General features: G+C 44.7%; 1 protein-coding gene across 7 annotated transcripts in view; it reads right to left on the bottom strand.

Moving 5' to 3' along the window:
* Positions 1-13702, bottom strand: part of LOC106565565 (collagen alpha-1(VII) chain-like) — a 99256-nt gene that overhangs the window by 45601 nt on the left and 39953 nt on the right. For all 7 annotated transcript variants that reach the window (XM_045691645.1, XM_014132828.2, XM_014132829.2 and 4 more), the window contains exons 26-53: positions 13455-13591; positions 13234-13360; positions 12537-12680; positions 12065-12240; positions 11826-11864; positions 11655-11681; positions 11504-11548; positions 11294-11407; positions 10890-10961; positions 10444-10479; positions 10289-10342; positions 10110-10184; positions 9773-9886; positions 6371-6397; positions 6173-6226; positions 5949-6020; positions 5795-5854; positions 4762-4797; positions 4592-4636; positions 4461-4496; positions 4141-4185; positions 3911-3946; positions 3729-3764; positions 3515-3547; positions 3310-3381; positions 3052-3111; positions 2387-2422; positions 2125-2205 (exon numbers count right to left, since the gene is read on the bottom strand). In XM_045691645.1, the coding sequence (XP_045547601.1) occupies positions 2125-2205; positions 2387-2422; positions 3052-3111; positions 3310-3381; positions 3515-3547; positions 3729-3764; positions 3911-3946; positions 4141-4185; positions 4461-4496; positions 4592-4636; positions 4762-4797; positions 5795-5854; positions 5949-6020; positions 6173-6226; positions 6371-6397; positions 9773-9886; positions 10110-10184; positions 10289-10342; positions 10444-10479; positions 10890-10961; positions 11294-11407; positions 11504-11548; positions 11655-11681; positions 11826-11864; positions 12065-12240; positions 12537-12680; positions 13234-13360; positions 13455-13591 (1889 nt within the window). The remainder of the gene's footprint in view (positions 1-2124; positions 2206-2386; positions 2423-3051; positions 3112-3309; positions 3382-3514; positions 3548-3728; positions 3765-3910; positions 3947-4140; positions 4186-4460; positions 4497-4591; positions 4637-4761; positions 4798-5794; positions 5855-5948; positions 6021-6172; positions 6227-6370; positions 6398-9772; positions 9887-10109; positions 10185-10288; positions 10343-10443; positions 10480-10889; positions 10962-11293; positions 11408-11503; positions 11549-11654; positions 11682-11825; positions 11865-12064; positions 12241-12536; positions 12681-13233; positions 13361-13454; positions 13592-13702) is intronic.

Below are 13702 nucleotides of genomic sequence, written 5' to 3'. Positions count from 1 at the left end.
ACCCAAGAAGACTTGAGGCTGTAATCGCTGCCAAAGGTGCTTCAACAAAGTACTGAGTAAAGGGTCTGAATACTAAGGTTGTAACAAATTTCTAAAAATCAGTTTTTACTTTGACATTGAGTGTAGATTGATGAGGGGGAAAAACGATTTAATTAATTTTAGAATAAGATTGTAACGTAACAAAATGTGGGAAAAAAGTCAAGGGGGTTTGAATAATTCCTGAATGCACTGTATACAGAAAAGAGATTGCGGTAGACATGAAATAGACTTAGTAGTAGTAGTAGTAGCAGTAGTATTGTTTGTGTATTATTCCAAAAAGTAGTTGTAGTAATAGTCATTAGTGGTGATGTACCTCTAGTGTCATCAGGGTATGAGGGGGAGAGAGATAGAAAGAAAGCCTTATATGACTGGTTAGGTCATCGTTATATCATAGCAACACTTACACAACAAAGAGGTCAGAGTTAGACACACTGTATTAGTACAGTTATTAGTTGCACTGGAATGGCAGTATGACATTCATTCCCTTTGTGGTACAGTCTTGAATAACATACTAATAGTTTAATTGTCGATCGCGATCTCCAAGCCATTCCTCGTCGATCACCAAACATTTCTGTAAAAAACCCAACATTAAAGCCTTGCGTTCCAATTTTTTTACATTTTGTTTCACTCTGTTGGTGGTAGATGCACTTGATTCAGCAGCCCTGGTGCCGGGAAGGCAAATGTTCACATTTTGAACCATTTCATGCAGAACTTCGCCTACCCTTCGCCTACCCTTGTCAGGCCCAGAGGGAAAATCAAGTGCACTTATAGGCCTACCGCTGGCCAATCAGATAGCTCAGATCACCATGTCTGCACAGTTTCCTCGCACTATGGACTGTAAAAAGAAGCCTCGAAAAGATTGCAAAACATTTAAAACCATGACTAGAGAGAGACTCAACGAAAACAGCTGCTGATTTTATGAGTAAGTTCATGTTTAACTTGTGATTCAGCACTGCCAATACTTTGTTCAACGCAAAAAAAGTTGGCTATATCAGTCTGCTAATTACACAACTAGGACCACTTTGTTTGCCCGCAAAACAGTCAGCTATATCGGTCCGTTAATACAGGACTAGTAAAGGTCCAGTGCACTACTTTTGTAAGAATAAAACAAATATATATATATATATACAAAAAAATGTACATTCTGACTTTTCAGGGGGTGCTGCAGCAACCTCAGCATCCCTACTTCCCGCGGCTATGTTTAAGTTGTTATTATAGGCAGCTTGTCTTTTTTTATATCAAGGAATATTTCACTTTCTCTGGTCATAGGAGTAACAACATGAATTGGTGCATGAAGCACAAATAATGCAGTGTGACTTAAGTTTTGCCATCAGCTAAAAGTCTGTCCCTTTTTCTCATGGAGGGAAGGAGAGAGGCGGGACGGTGAGTCGGGTGAGAGGCAGCCTCACCGCTGTTCCCTCCCTCCTCTCAGACTGACCATCAGATGCAGGGCATCAGTCCAGCAAAAAAACTATTTATTATGCTCACTCAGCTGTGCCTCACAAGTAATACAACATACAATCTATTACCAGTGTGATAACATACTTACAATTTTGAAATATAATGTCAAAATGGTCTGAGAAGAACAACATTGGCAGGGCAATTCAAGCGTAGCCAAAATGAGGGTGATGATGTATTGGGCCTGTAGCATACTGCACGAACCTCATCGCTGCAGAACTGTTTTTAATTGGTTAATGTTGCATAGGCTTACATTTTGGAAGTCATGTTTTTAAAGAAATCTGAGCGGTAGATCTCGGGTTGCATTTTGACTCAGAAAGTGATTCTGGCTCAGAAAAGGTTGGTGACTACTGCTGTAGGTTGATTGAACTGGAGAAATAAAAGTGTAGACGTAACCAGGTAATGGGCCCAGTAGTGAAGAAGCAGAGTTTGAGAAAATACAATAGCTATAACATAATAGTTGTATAGATATAACAGAGTAGTAGTATTAGAGTGATAACAGGTCATTAGCGCAGTAAGTGACTACTATTGAAACTGGGATTATTTGCATTGGGTGCGTGATAGTATAACATGCAGGGGTTTGGCAGAGGTGAAAAGCTCCAGGGTCGAATGGGTAGTGTCTCAGACCTCTTTCCCTGGGATGCCATTCTTTCCTGCAGGTCCGGCCCGTCCTGTCTCCCCTCTCTCTCCTGGTTCACCTGAATCTCCCTACAATAGGAACACATTGATATCAGCTGGACACGACACAGTAGTTTTACTATAAGAAAGCTACGAATTACTTACAAGAATGTACAAGTTACTTTATGAGAAAGCAACACTGATCCAACAGAAATACTAAATAGAAGTTAAAATAAAAAAAGACAAAAGCCAGTCAAAGCATGTGTCTCACCTTGATCCCCATTCTTCCAGCTAAGCCAGAGAGTCCCTGAAGGGGAAAGAACATGTTTATGTGTTTACAGACTCTCAGTCTGAGTATGTAGGACATGACCTACATGCTGAGCATCTTTCAGCAGCTACACAGGGAAGCTCAATGAATGATACATATGTTTTACAATATACCTTTGGGGCTTTCTGCAGACACAGTACCAGTCAAAAGTTGAGACAAACCTACTCATTCAAGGGTTTTTCTTTATTTTGACTATTTTCTATATTGTAGAATAATAGTGAAGACATCAAAACTATGTTAAACAAATCAGAACGACAGATTTATACCTTGTCAGCTCGGGGATTCGATCTAGCAACCTTTCTGTTACTGGCCCAACACTAACCACTAGGCTACCTACCACCCCTTAATGAGGTAGTCACCTGGAATGCATTTCAATTAACAGGTGTGCCTTGTTAAAAATGTATTTCTGGAATTTCATTCCTTCTTAAGAATCTAAAATATAGAACACTTTTTTGGTTACTACATGATTCCATATGTGTTATTTCATAGTTTTGAGGTCTTCACTATTATTCTACAATATAGAACAAAATAAAGAAAAAACTGTATATCAAGGAGATTTGTAGCTTAGATAAAGACTGATAAATTATCACAGCTTCCTCTGAACTCACCCGATCCCCCTGCTCTCCTTTAGATCCAGCCTGGCCAGGAGAGCCAGCACCTGGGGATCCCTGGAAGAATGAAAGAGGAGGGAAATTAGAGAATGAGAGACAGTGAGGAACAGAAAGACAGATGAACAGCATAAAACATCGATACCCGCTTGCATAGAGAACATCATTAAATCCCCTGTACACACACACACCACCGAAGGGCATGGAGTGCCAGTTTCCTGCAGAGCACCATCATGTAACCTGTGGGTACCAACTCACTTTTTCACCTTTCTGGGCTGAATCGCCCTTCTGGCCCCTGGGCCCCTCTGGACCTGGCAGACCCGGCTCACCCTGAGGGAAGAGAGGAGAGGGGGAAGAGAGAATGAGTCTATGGAGAAAGTGTTGTAACTGTGTCCAGTACATCAACATATCAACCATTAATATGGAGATGGGAAGTATGAGGAAGTAAAAGTGGGAAACTTGCCTGTTCACCTTTCTTCCCACTTAATCCTGGCCCCTGGATGTGTAGAAATATTCAAAAGGAGGAAATATCATTACATTGACCAACACTGACCAATACTGATCTCTGCCTTTTCAATTACTGTAGAGAAGTACTTCCATAAAAATCCATAAAAAGAAATCATATCGGTCCATCTAACGATGAGGCATCAAAATAAACCATGTATGTGGTGACTCACACTCCGGCCAGGTTCTCCTTTAGCGCCCTCACTGCCCTGGAGACAGACAGGTTAGGGTGTTTTTATCTGATGTTCATCTGTGTTTAGTTGATGTCATTGTTCTGATTACATAGTTCACTCATGTTTATTTTGTGGAGATTCACTTTAAATGATCAGAGTCAGTCAGACTGTATTAGCCTCACCTTCTCCCCTGGTAGTCCACTGGCGCCAGGCAAACCCTGTGAGCAAGTTAACACACACTTACTCACATACACACACATGACTCACACATGGTAATAAAATATCACAAATATCTAAAGCCTCTGCATGTATCATCAAATCCTATAACTGAACAACATCAATCAATAGTGGTGGGTCACGATGTGAAGATAACCCAAATCATGTAGAGGTACAGTAAGACATGGTTACTCACCCTCAGGCCTGGAGCCCCTGTAGAGCCTGGCTGTCCACTCTCCCCCTGAAACACACAGCGCCACACTGTGGTCAGAACAACACACTGCATGACAACCCTCAGCAGGCATTTCCGATACCTGTGACCTTCATGCTAATACAAATGGATTCGGTTCAGTGTAGGAGTAGAAGTGAGCGAGCGAGGATAAACTCTAGTGAACACATGAAAACGGAAAACAAATGTGAAATTCATATACTGTAGCTGTATAATCTCTAGCTTCATGGTCATGAACAAGGTCACAGTGAAAAGAGGCATAACCAAATGCATGGTACTGTACTCACCCTCTCCGCTGCCAAGCCAGCAGGTCCTCTCTCCCCCTGGAAAGACAACACAGTCAGTTACAACCCACAGCAGACAAACCAGTTTAACAGCAGCAGTCTAACTGGGTTAGAGGGGCTGTATCCATACTCACCCTGTCACCTTGTGATCCAGGCTCACCTGGCTGGCCCCGGTCCCCCTGAGAAGACAGAGAGAGCAGGGTCATCCATCCACCCAAACCCACCCAACCACCCAAATATACATTCTATCATACATTCTAGTCCCAAACATGGAGATTTGATTCAATGTTTTGCATTGTCTTACCTTGAGTCCAATGCTTCCAGCAGGGCCACGGGGACCCTAAAACACACAAACGTGTTGGAATATGTTGTACATGACTTGAGTATGTCCTTCATTTTACAGTAACAAGATAAGTATGTATGCATGTATGTACTGTACAAATTTATGTGGACACCCTTTCAGATTAGTGGATTCGGCTATTTCAGCCACACCCATTGCTGACAGGTATATTAAATCACAAGCACACAGCCATGCAATCGCCATAGACAAACATTGGCAGTAGAATGGCCTTACTGAAGAAAGAGCTCAGTGACTTTCAACATGGCACCGTCATAGCATGCCACCTTTTCAACAAGTCAGTTCGTCAAATTTCAACCCTGCTAGAGATACCCCGGTCAACTGTAAGTGCTGTTATTGTGAAGTGGAAACGTCTAGAAGCAACAACGTCTCAGCCGCGAAGTGGTAGGACACACAAGCTCACAGAATGGGACCGGCAAGTGCTGAAGCACGTGGCACGTAAAAATCATCTGTCCTCGGTTGCAACACTCACTACCGAGTTCCAAACTGCCTCTGGAAACAACATCAGCACAATAAATGTTTGTCGGGAGCTTCATGAAATGTGTTCCCATGGCCGAGCAGCTGCACACAACCCTAAGATCACCATGTGAAATGCAAAGGGTCGGCTGGAGTGGCTTGCCACCATTGGACTCTGGAGCACTTAAAAAGCGTTCTCTGGAGTGATGAATCACACTTCACCATCTGGCAGTCTGTTTGGGTTTGGCGGATGCCAGGAGAACGCTACCTGCATAGTGCCAACTGTAAAGTTTGGTGGAGTTGGAATAATGGTCTTAGGCTGTTTTTCAGGGTTTAGGCAAGGCCCCTTAGCTCCAGTGAAGGGAAATCTTAACGCTACAGCATACAATGACATTCTAGACGAGTCTGTGCTTCCAACATTGTGGCAACAGTTTGGGAAAGGCCCTTTCCGGTAACAAAATGTGGAAAAACTCAAGGGGTCTGAAAACTTCCCGAATGCACTGTATGTAAATGTGTATCCTACCCGATCACCAGGCTCTCCTGCCTTCCCAGCCGGTCCTGGCAACCCCTCTGCACTCTCCCCCTGAAACATAAAAAACACTCAGTACACACTCTGTACACACGCATATACTGTACACACACAGGCGCACACACACAGGCACACACACAGTGCCAACCTTGTCTCCTTTGGCTCCTTGTTGTCCTGTAGATCCTCTGGAACCCTGAGCTCCTGGGTTTCCAGTAGACCCCTGAACACAACAAAGCACAATAAGATATGGTAAATAAGTCAGTTATGGTAACACATCAAACCATAGACGTGTACTGTATAATTATCACCCCAGAGATCTGCAGGATACAAAAAGACACACATGCCACATGTCCAGTGATTGACAGAGCTTACCGGTGATCCCTTCTCCCCCTTCACAGCCAAGCCACTGCCCACTCCTGGAGGTCCCTGTCAGCAGGACAAACAGACACACAGACAGAGAGAGACAGAGAAAGATAACAGAGAGGTGACAATCATTATGCTCCATCATTCCTCCAGAGATATATGCAATGAATCTACAAGACATGCTAGGGATAGCCCTGTACGACTCACCCTCTCTCCGGTGCTGCCCTTGTCTCCCTGAAAGGAGAGAGGGAGAGGAAGAGAGCGAGAGGGATAGAGAGGGATAAAGAGAGAGAGAGAGAGAGAGCGAGAGAGAGAGAGGGATAGAGATAGAGAGGGATAGAGAGAGAGAGAGAGAGAGAGAGAGAGAGAGAGAGAGAGAGAGAGAGAAATGATTAGTGATTGAGCTTTGTAGTTTTGCAGACTCTACATCCCAGTATAGGAATACGTTTGAATTCTAGACACGCACACGTGTGCCAACACACACCCACTCACACCCACAGAAACACACACACAATGCCCGTCTACTGCACTATGACGAAACATCAAGGCCTCTCCAAGTCTAAAGATGCTGGTTGTCAAGGAAACTGATGGAAGGGCATGATCAGGTGGAAGATGAAAACATAAAGAGGATGATGGCAGATATACTCAAAGGCAGAGAATGAAAAGAACCTAGAAATCTAAAATGTAATCCCACATTATCATATCACAGCCATACTGTTGGGAGGTTACTCTTAAGGTGAAGATATATTTTACATGAGGAAGTAAAATATATATGAACATCCCTCACAGCACTTCAATCATTCCAAGTTAGAACCATCTGAGAACTTTTGAAAAGGGGGCATGTTTTTGGGAGCAACTTGAATTGAACTTGAACTGATGAGGTGCCTGTTAGTGGTGCGCAGGTCAGATTTTTGTTCACCGCCCACCCGCCCGCAATTGCTAATAACTTATCCACAACTGCCCGACTACATGTGATCAAGTGAAATCTGAGGCCCACACCCAACCCTAACCCGCAAATATAGAAAATGCACTATAGGTTACAGTCAAAGACGGCATATATATGTTTCTGCTTAGAATTTCCAACATTTTGGTAGGCTGTTTAATAGTCAACTTGTCTATAATTAGATACATGTAGCTTCTCTTCTGTCATTACATGTTGCCCTAGAAGACTAAATAAACCCTTGCCCAACAGAATAATGTAATAGATCGATAGAATAAATGCTTCAATCTAGTTGACATCGGTACAATTTTCTCTGTCATCTTTAGCAGAACAAAGATGTTTAGGCACTCGGGAGAAAATACAATAAAGCAAGCAAAAAAACCTGAAAGATTTCCTGCGCAAAATGTCCAAATTACATCAGTTTCACCAGTTGTAAGGGAAAAGAAAGCTGTGAAAACGACCCAACATGTTTCTGATAAGATTTCAGTTTGGCATACTTTATGTGGTTGAAATACTATCAGCTTTTATGTTGCTTTTATGATAAAGACAGCACCTCTACAGATGCTATCTAACAAAGCATTGCATGCTCTCAAGATGCAGAAAAAAAGAAATTATATTTCTCCACTCCTGTCCCAAGTCCAAAACACAATATTTAATGATCCTAAACCCTTGCAGATATAACTGCGGGCACTGCGGGTTATGAGTCAACCCCCGCATCACTAGTGCCTGTGAAACGAGTAACAACTCTCTTTCACCCCAATGTGGCCAGGTCAAATCAAATGTTATTTGTCACATGCTTGTAAACAACAGGTGTACACTAACAGTGCAATGCTTACTTATGCCTCCTTATCCAACAATGCAGAGTTAAAGATAAAAAATAAAATAAAATGTGACATGAGGAATAAATATATGGATAAGCTGACAACATCAGGGAAACGATGCACGCGCTTTAATGGGGCAGAAGTCTGTGCGTGTTGTGATCCTGGATGGCCAGACAGCTACCAACAATGACAAGAAACTGCCATGTGGGGAATCGTAAGTGACTCGTTCCATCTAGTTTCATTTTGTTCTTGATACCATGTCTTGTTTTGAGGTGTTTTGACTAACCAACAACTGTAACGGTGTATTAGAGAGACAACAAGTGCTCATTGTGCAAATGTATTTATGTTTTCAATAAACATTGTAGACAAAATATTGTTGACAACATGTCAACTATCTAAGCCAGGGGTAGGCAACCCTGGTCCTGGAGTGTTGCAAGCACTTCCTGTTTTTTGATTTAACCAACCTGGAAGACCAGGTGTGTTGAATTTAGGCAATCACTGAACTGATAAATGAGCTCAGTGGTTCAGGTGTGGTGCCTAGTTGGAACAACATCCTGCAGGACCTGAGGCACTCCAGAAACAGGGTTGGCTACCCCTTGATCTAAGCCAACCCAGTTTGTTTTGCCCCATAGTTGCACAAACATCAGTTCTGTTGCTGAACAACCAACCCGTCTATACACAGTGAATAATGAATAGCAATAACATGCCTATATACAGGGAGTACCAGTCAATGTGCAGGGGTACGCAGTAACTACATACATATTTTTTGTTTTTAACTAGGCGAGCCAGTTAAGAACAAATTCTTATTTACAATGACGGCCTAGGAACAGTGGGTTAACTGCCTTGTTCAGGGGCAGAACAACAGATTTTTACCTTGTCAGCTCGGGGATTCGATCTAGCAACCTTCCAGTTACTAGTCAACCCTCTAACCACTAGGCTACCTGCCACCCCACATATAGGTAGGGTTAAAGTGACTAGGCAAGAGGATATATAATAAAGAATAGCAGCAGTGTATGTGGTGAGTGTGTGTGTATGAGTGTATGAGTGTTTGGCGTCAGTATGCATGTATACGCATGTTATGCGTGTGTGGGCGTATGTAGTGTGTGTGGGTGTGTGTTGGGCTGTCAGTGTAAGTATGTGTGAGTGTGTGGGTAGAGTCCAGTGTGTGTCAGTGCAAGAGAGCAAAAAAGGGTCAATGCAGGTAGTCTGGGTATTTAGCTATTTAGCGGTCTTGTTCAGCAGTCTTAATATGGCTTGGGGGTAACCACTGTTCAGGGTCCTGTTGATTCCAGACTTGGTGCACTGGTACCGCTTGCCGTGCGGTAGCAGAGAGAAATGTTGGGTGGGTAGAGAAATGTTTTTGGGCCTTCCACCACCTGGTATAGACGTCCTGGGTGGCAGGGAGCTCAGACCCGGTGACGTACTGAGCCGTACTCACCACCCTCTGTAGCGCCTTGCGGTTGGGTGCCCTGCAGATGCCTTACTAAGCAGTGATGCAGCCAGTCAAGATGCTCTCAATGGTGCAGCTGTAGAACTTTTTGAGGACCTGAGGGCCCATGCCAAATCTTTTCAGCCTCCTGTAGGGGAAGAGGCGCTGTTGTGCCCTCTTCAAAATTGTGAGGGTGTGTGTGGACCATGTTAATTCCTTAGTGATGTGAACACTGAGGAACCAGAAGCTCTTCCACTACAGCCCCATTGATGTGGATGGGGGCGTGCTCGCTCCTCCTGTAGTCCACGAAAGGCCCTTACATGTTATACAGGTTACAGGCTGCTGGTACTACTCTCTTTCTCCCCCCATGTGTTCTGTTCACTAGTTACTGTGTCAAGGGCCAGACCAGGGTAACTGACCTTGATGGAGAGGCCGGGGGTGCCTGGTATCCCTGGGCGACCATCCTGTCCAGGGGTCCCTGCAGGTCCCACAAAGCCCTTGGCCCCGTCATTCCCTGGACGCCCTAGGGTACCCTGGGTAACGGAGAGATAGTCATTCATCGTCATTCAGAATGAATTAAACTGAAGAGAATATGACTTACCATCACACGTGTCTGACTGTGTGTGTGTGTGTGTGTGTGTGTGTGTGTGTGTGTGTGTGTGTGTGTGTGTGTGTGTGTGTGTGTGTGTGTGTGTGTGTGTGTGTGTGTGTGTGTGTGTGTGTGTGTGTGTGCGTGTGCGTGTGTGTGTGTCTCACTGGTACTCCTGGGATCCCTGGTTCCCCTTTCCTCCCGGGCAGACCTCCTCCTGAAACAGCTGACCCTGGCTCACCCTGGAACACCAGAGAAACAGCTTAGTGAACATCCAACACACACAGCAGATGGGATTACCTACAATGTATAGTTCACAGAGGATAAAGAGATGTGCTGTACTCACCCTGTCGCCCCTGTCACCCTTTGTCCCTGGTGCTCCTGTAACCCCAGGATCACCCTGCCACAGAGAAAACATCAAACTTCATAATACAACAACACACACATAAACACAAGATACAGTATAAACAGATCCCATTGGCGTTGCTGAGGGATACTCACGGGATCTCCTCTGACACCCGGTAGCCCCTGTGAACCCTGAAAAAGACAAAATAGCAAAACATATTTTGTTAAACCACGTCTACAGCAGGTTGGACCAATTCAGTGGCAATGTGGTTAGAGTGCCACCCTGAGATTGAAAGGTTGGGGGTTTGATCCCCAATAACTCCATTAATGGGACCAGATGCCTCCCTGCTTGACACTCTGCATTAAGGAGATGGATTGGGGCTAAGGCCCTGTGACAGCCTAGTGTCCTCTCCAGGTGATGTACCTGTACATCAAGCTGCCTGCCCCTATGGGCTGCTCAGAAAAGGCTTACATACTTACAGCAGGTTGACCATCTACTACTTACAGTATAAGAACATCAGGATAAAAAACATGTGTTATTGGCAAGTTGACTGACACATTGTGATTGCCCCTGGCTGTAACTGTGGCCCCTGACTACTCACCGGCACACCTCCAGGGCCTGGGGACCCTGGTCGCCCTGGCAACCCTGGACTCCCATCCAGACCAGGAAAACCCTGGAGAATAAACAACAGTAAATACAGCAGTACAGATGTAGGATCTTAATTTGAGACAGTTTGCTACAGCAGGAAAATAATCCTACAGGAAATGTGGATTATAATGAACATACATGTTTGAAGAGGTTGATACATTTTTAGTTTAGTTAGTAAATCAAATCTGACATTTTAAAGTGTAAATTACAAACTTTAGAAGCCAAACTTTAGAAGCCTCAGCAACATTCTTAGCAACAAGAGTGATCAAATTAAGATCCTACATCTGTTCACTACATCACTACAGCAGTACACTACAACAGTACAAGTGTTGAGTATAAGTGTTCATGTGTACTCACCCTCTCCCCCTTCTCCCCTCTGACCCCCACTGAGGGGTCCTCACTTCGGCCAGGCTGACCCTGTCGCCCCTCAGGCCCCCTGGGGCCATCCCTGCCAGGCAAACCATCACGACCCTGGAAATCACACACACACAATCTCAGTGGATGATACGCGAATGCTAATGTTTGAGCTACCAGTATTAGATCAGTAATCAGTGGTGAAAGACTCACAGGCTCTCCTTTGCGTCCGTCAGCACCATCTCTTCCACTCTCTCCCTGTAACAGAGTAACTGATCAGGACATCTGACACAACTACTGACCATAGAGCTTCCAAGACAACATACAGTAACAGAAAATGGTATTAAAACAATTCAATTGTTACCTTTCCTCCTCGCTCTCCCCGGTCACCCTAGAGAGAGTAAAATGAACAGATATGAGAGATAGCAGGGCAAAAAGGGATGAAAAAGAGAGCACACAGAAGTTGTAAGGTATGGTGAGAGTGTAATGATGGCTATGTGTGTGTGGATGGAGGAGGTAAAGTACAGTAACTCACCCGAGGACACTGTACGGTACACTGCTCTGTCACTGGCCCCTGATATAGAAAACAACAACATACACACTGAGACACAGAGCACTCCACCATATAGTTGTCACTGAGTCCCTGGAAATGATTCACTGACTGACTGGGAGAGCTTACATTGACAGCAAAATCATGGGCTCTACAGCATGGTCTGACTTCTAATCTCTCTCTCTCACCTCCCCTCCCTACCAACTTTTCCCCTTTTATCTCACCACTCCCTCTGGTATCCTGGCGACGCCACACAGCAGGTCAGCCAGGTCGGCGTGCAGGGTGCCCAGCTGGGTGGCATCACGGGCATATAGAAGGTTCTGGGTGCTGCCATCTGTCACTGCCTGGCGCAGCTCCTCAGAGTCCGCCCTACCTATACCCACCGCCAGCACCGTCACACCTGATACACACACACACACACACACACACACACACACACACACACACACACACACACACACACACACACACACACACACACACACACACACACACACACACACACACACACACACACACACACACTAAATATTGGGCTTTTTTAAATTTATTGTTCAAAATGTTAGTTTTAAAACAGTGTGTGACAAGGGACTGTAGGTTAAAAGTTACTGTAGAAAATTCCATTAGTAGAGATGTGCAGTTGCTGTATATGTGCTTGTGTGTTTAACGCTCTCAACACAGTCTGTGTGAGGCTACCTGAGGCTTTGACAACACTGGCTGGGCCAGTGACGTTGTCGGAGGATTTTTCATCTGCAATGATCACCACCGCACCAGGAACTCTGGGTCTACGACCAGCTGTGGGGCTGAGAAGGAACTGTCTGGTGAACGTCATTGCCTGGCCTGCAGGGAGAGATATATTTAAATATCACCATAGAGATGTATAGAGATCTCAACTTTGTATCTGTGCCATTATGGTATCTGTGACAGCATTGGAATCCCCACTGAGGTTATCTCTATTTTAAAGTAGTATGTTTTCTTCTTCTTTTGATGTTTGAAAAAAGTGTAAAGCTAATATTGGTGATTTACTGCCACCTGCAGTGCTGGAGTCTTGAACCAAGTGTTATGTGTCATTTATTTATTGTGGCCACTAGATGGCGGTGATATAGCTTAAAGCCATTTACAAACTAGGCAAACCAACTTGAAGAAGGCAATGCTCTGAGCATTGGCTGATCGCTCCCAACCTATAGAAATCCCCACCAAGTTAACACTAAAATGGCGGAAGCCCTCAATGGCAATGTCCATGCAAAAATTGGTTATTTTCAAGTAATGATCTCTATACCTCTCAATGTTACATATACACATGCACAGGCACCCACGCGCACACACAAACTCACTCACACACACACTCAAGCACGCATGCACACACACACAAGTACGTACAAAACACACACACCTATAGCATTCCCTGGGCCGTCCTCAAAAGGCGTGGACAGGATCTCCTGAAGCAGCGTCTCACTGTTGCTATGGCGATTGAGCAGGAACCAGACCTTGGGTCGGGCGCTGTACACTACAATCCCCAGCTGGAGGATATAGGAAGAACACGCCACAGAATCACACAGAAGAACACTAGCAGCCAACACACACATATCACAGACGTCTGTATGTGTACATTACCTGTGAGTCCCGTTCTCCAATGGTGGTGAGGGAGCCGGCAGCGCTGGTCAGGAGGGAGAGCAGAGAATCAGCCAGGCTGGCCCGATCCCTGGAACCTGGAACCAGGAATACCACGTCGAGACGACCACCCATACACACTGAGGACAGAGACACAGAGACAGAGGAGGGGTTGGAACATAATGGGCCAGTATGAGGACTAAGGAGAAGGGAGGGAATGGAGTGACCAGTTAAAAAGGAGTGATGTCAGT

The sequence above is a fragment of the Salmo salar genome, chromosome ssa12 (assembly GCF_905237065.1).
Source record: "Salmo salar chromosome ssa12, Ssal_v3.1, whole genome shotgun sequence".
Taxonomy (NCBI): domain Eukaryota; kingdom Metazoa; phylum Chordata; class Actinopteri; order Salmoniformes; family Salmonidae; genus Salmo; species Salmo salar.
Note: the sequence above shows the minus strand (reverse complement) of the source record. Positions and strands in the feature narration are given on the sequence as shown.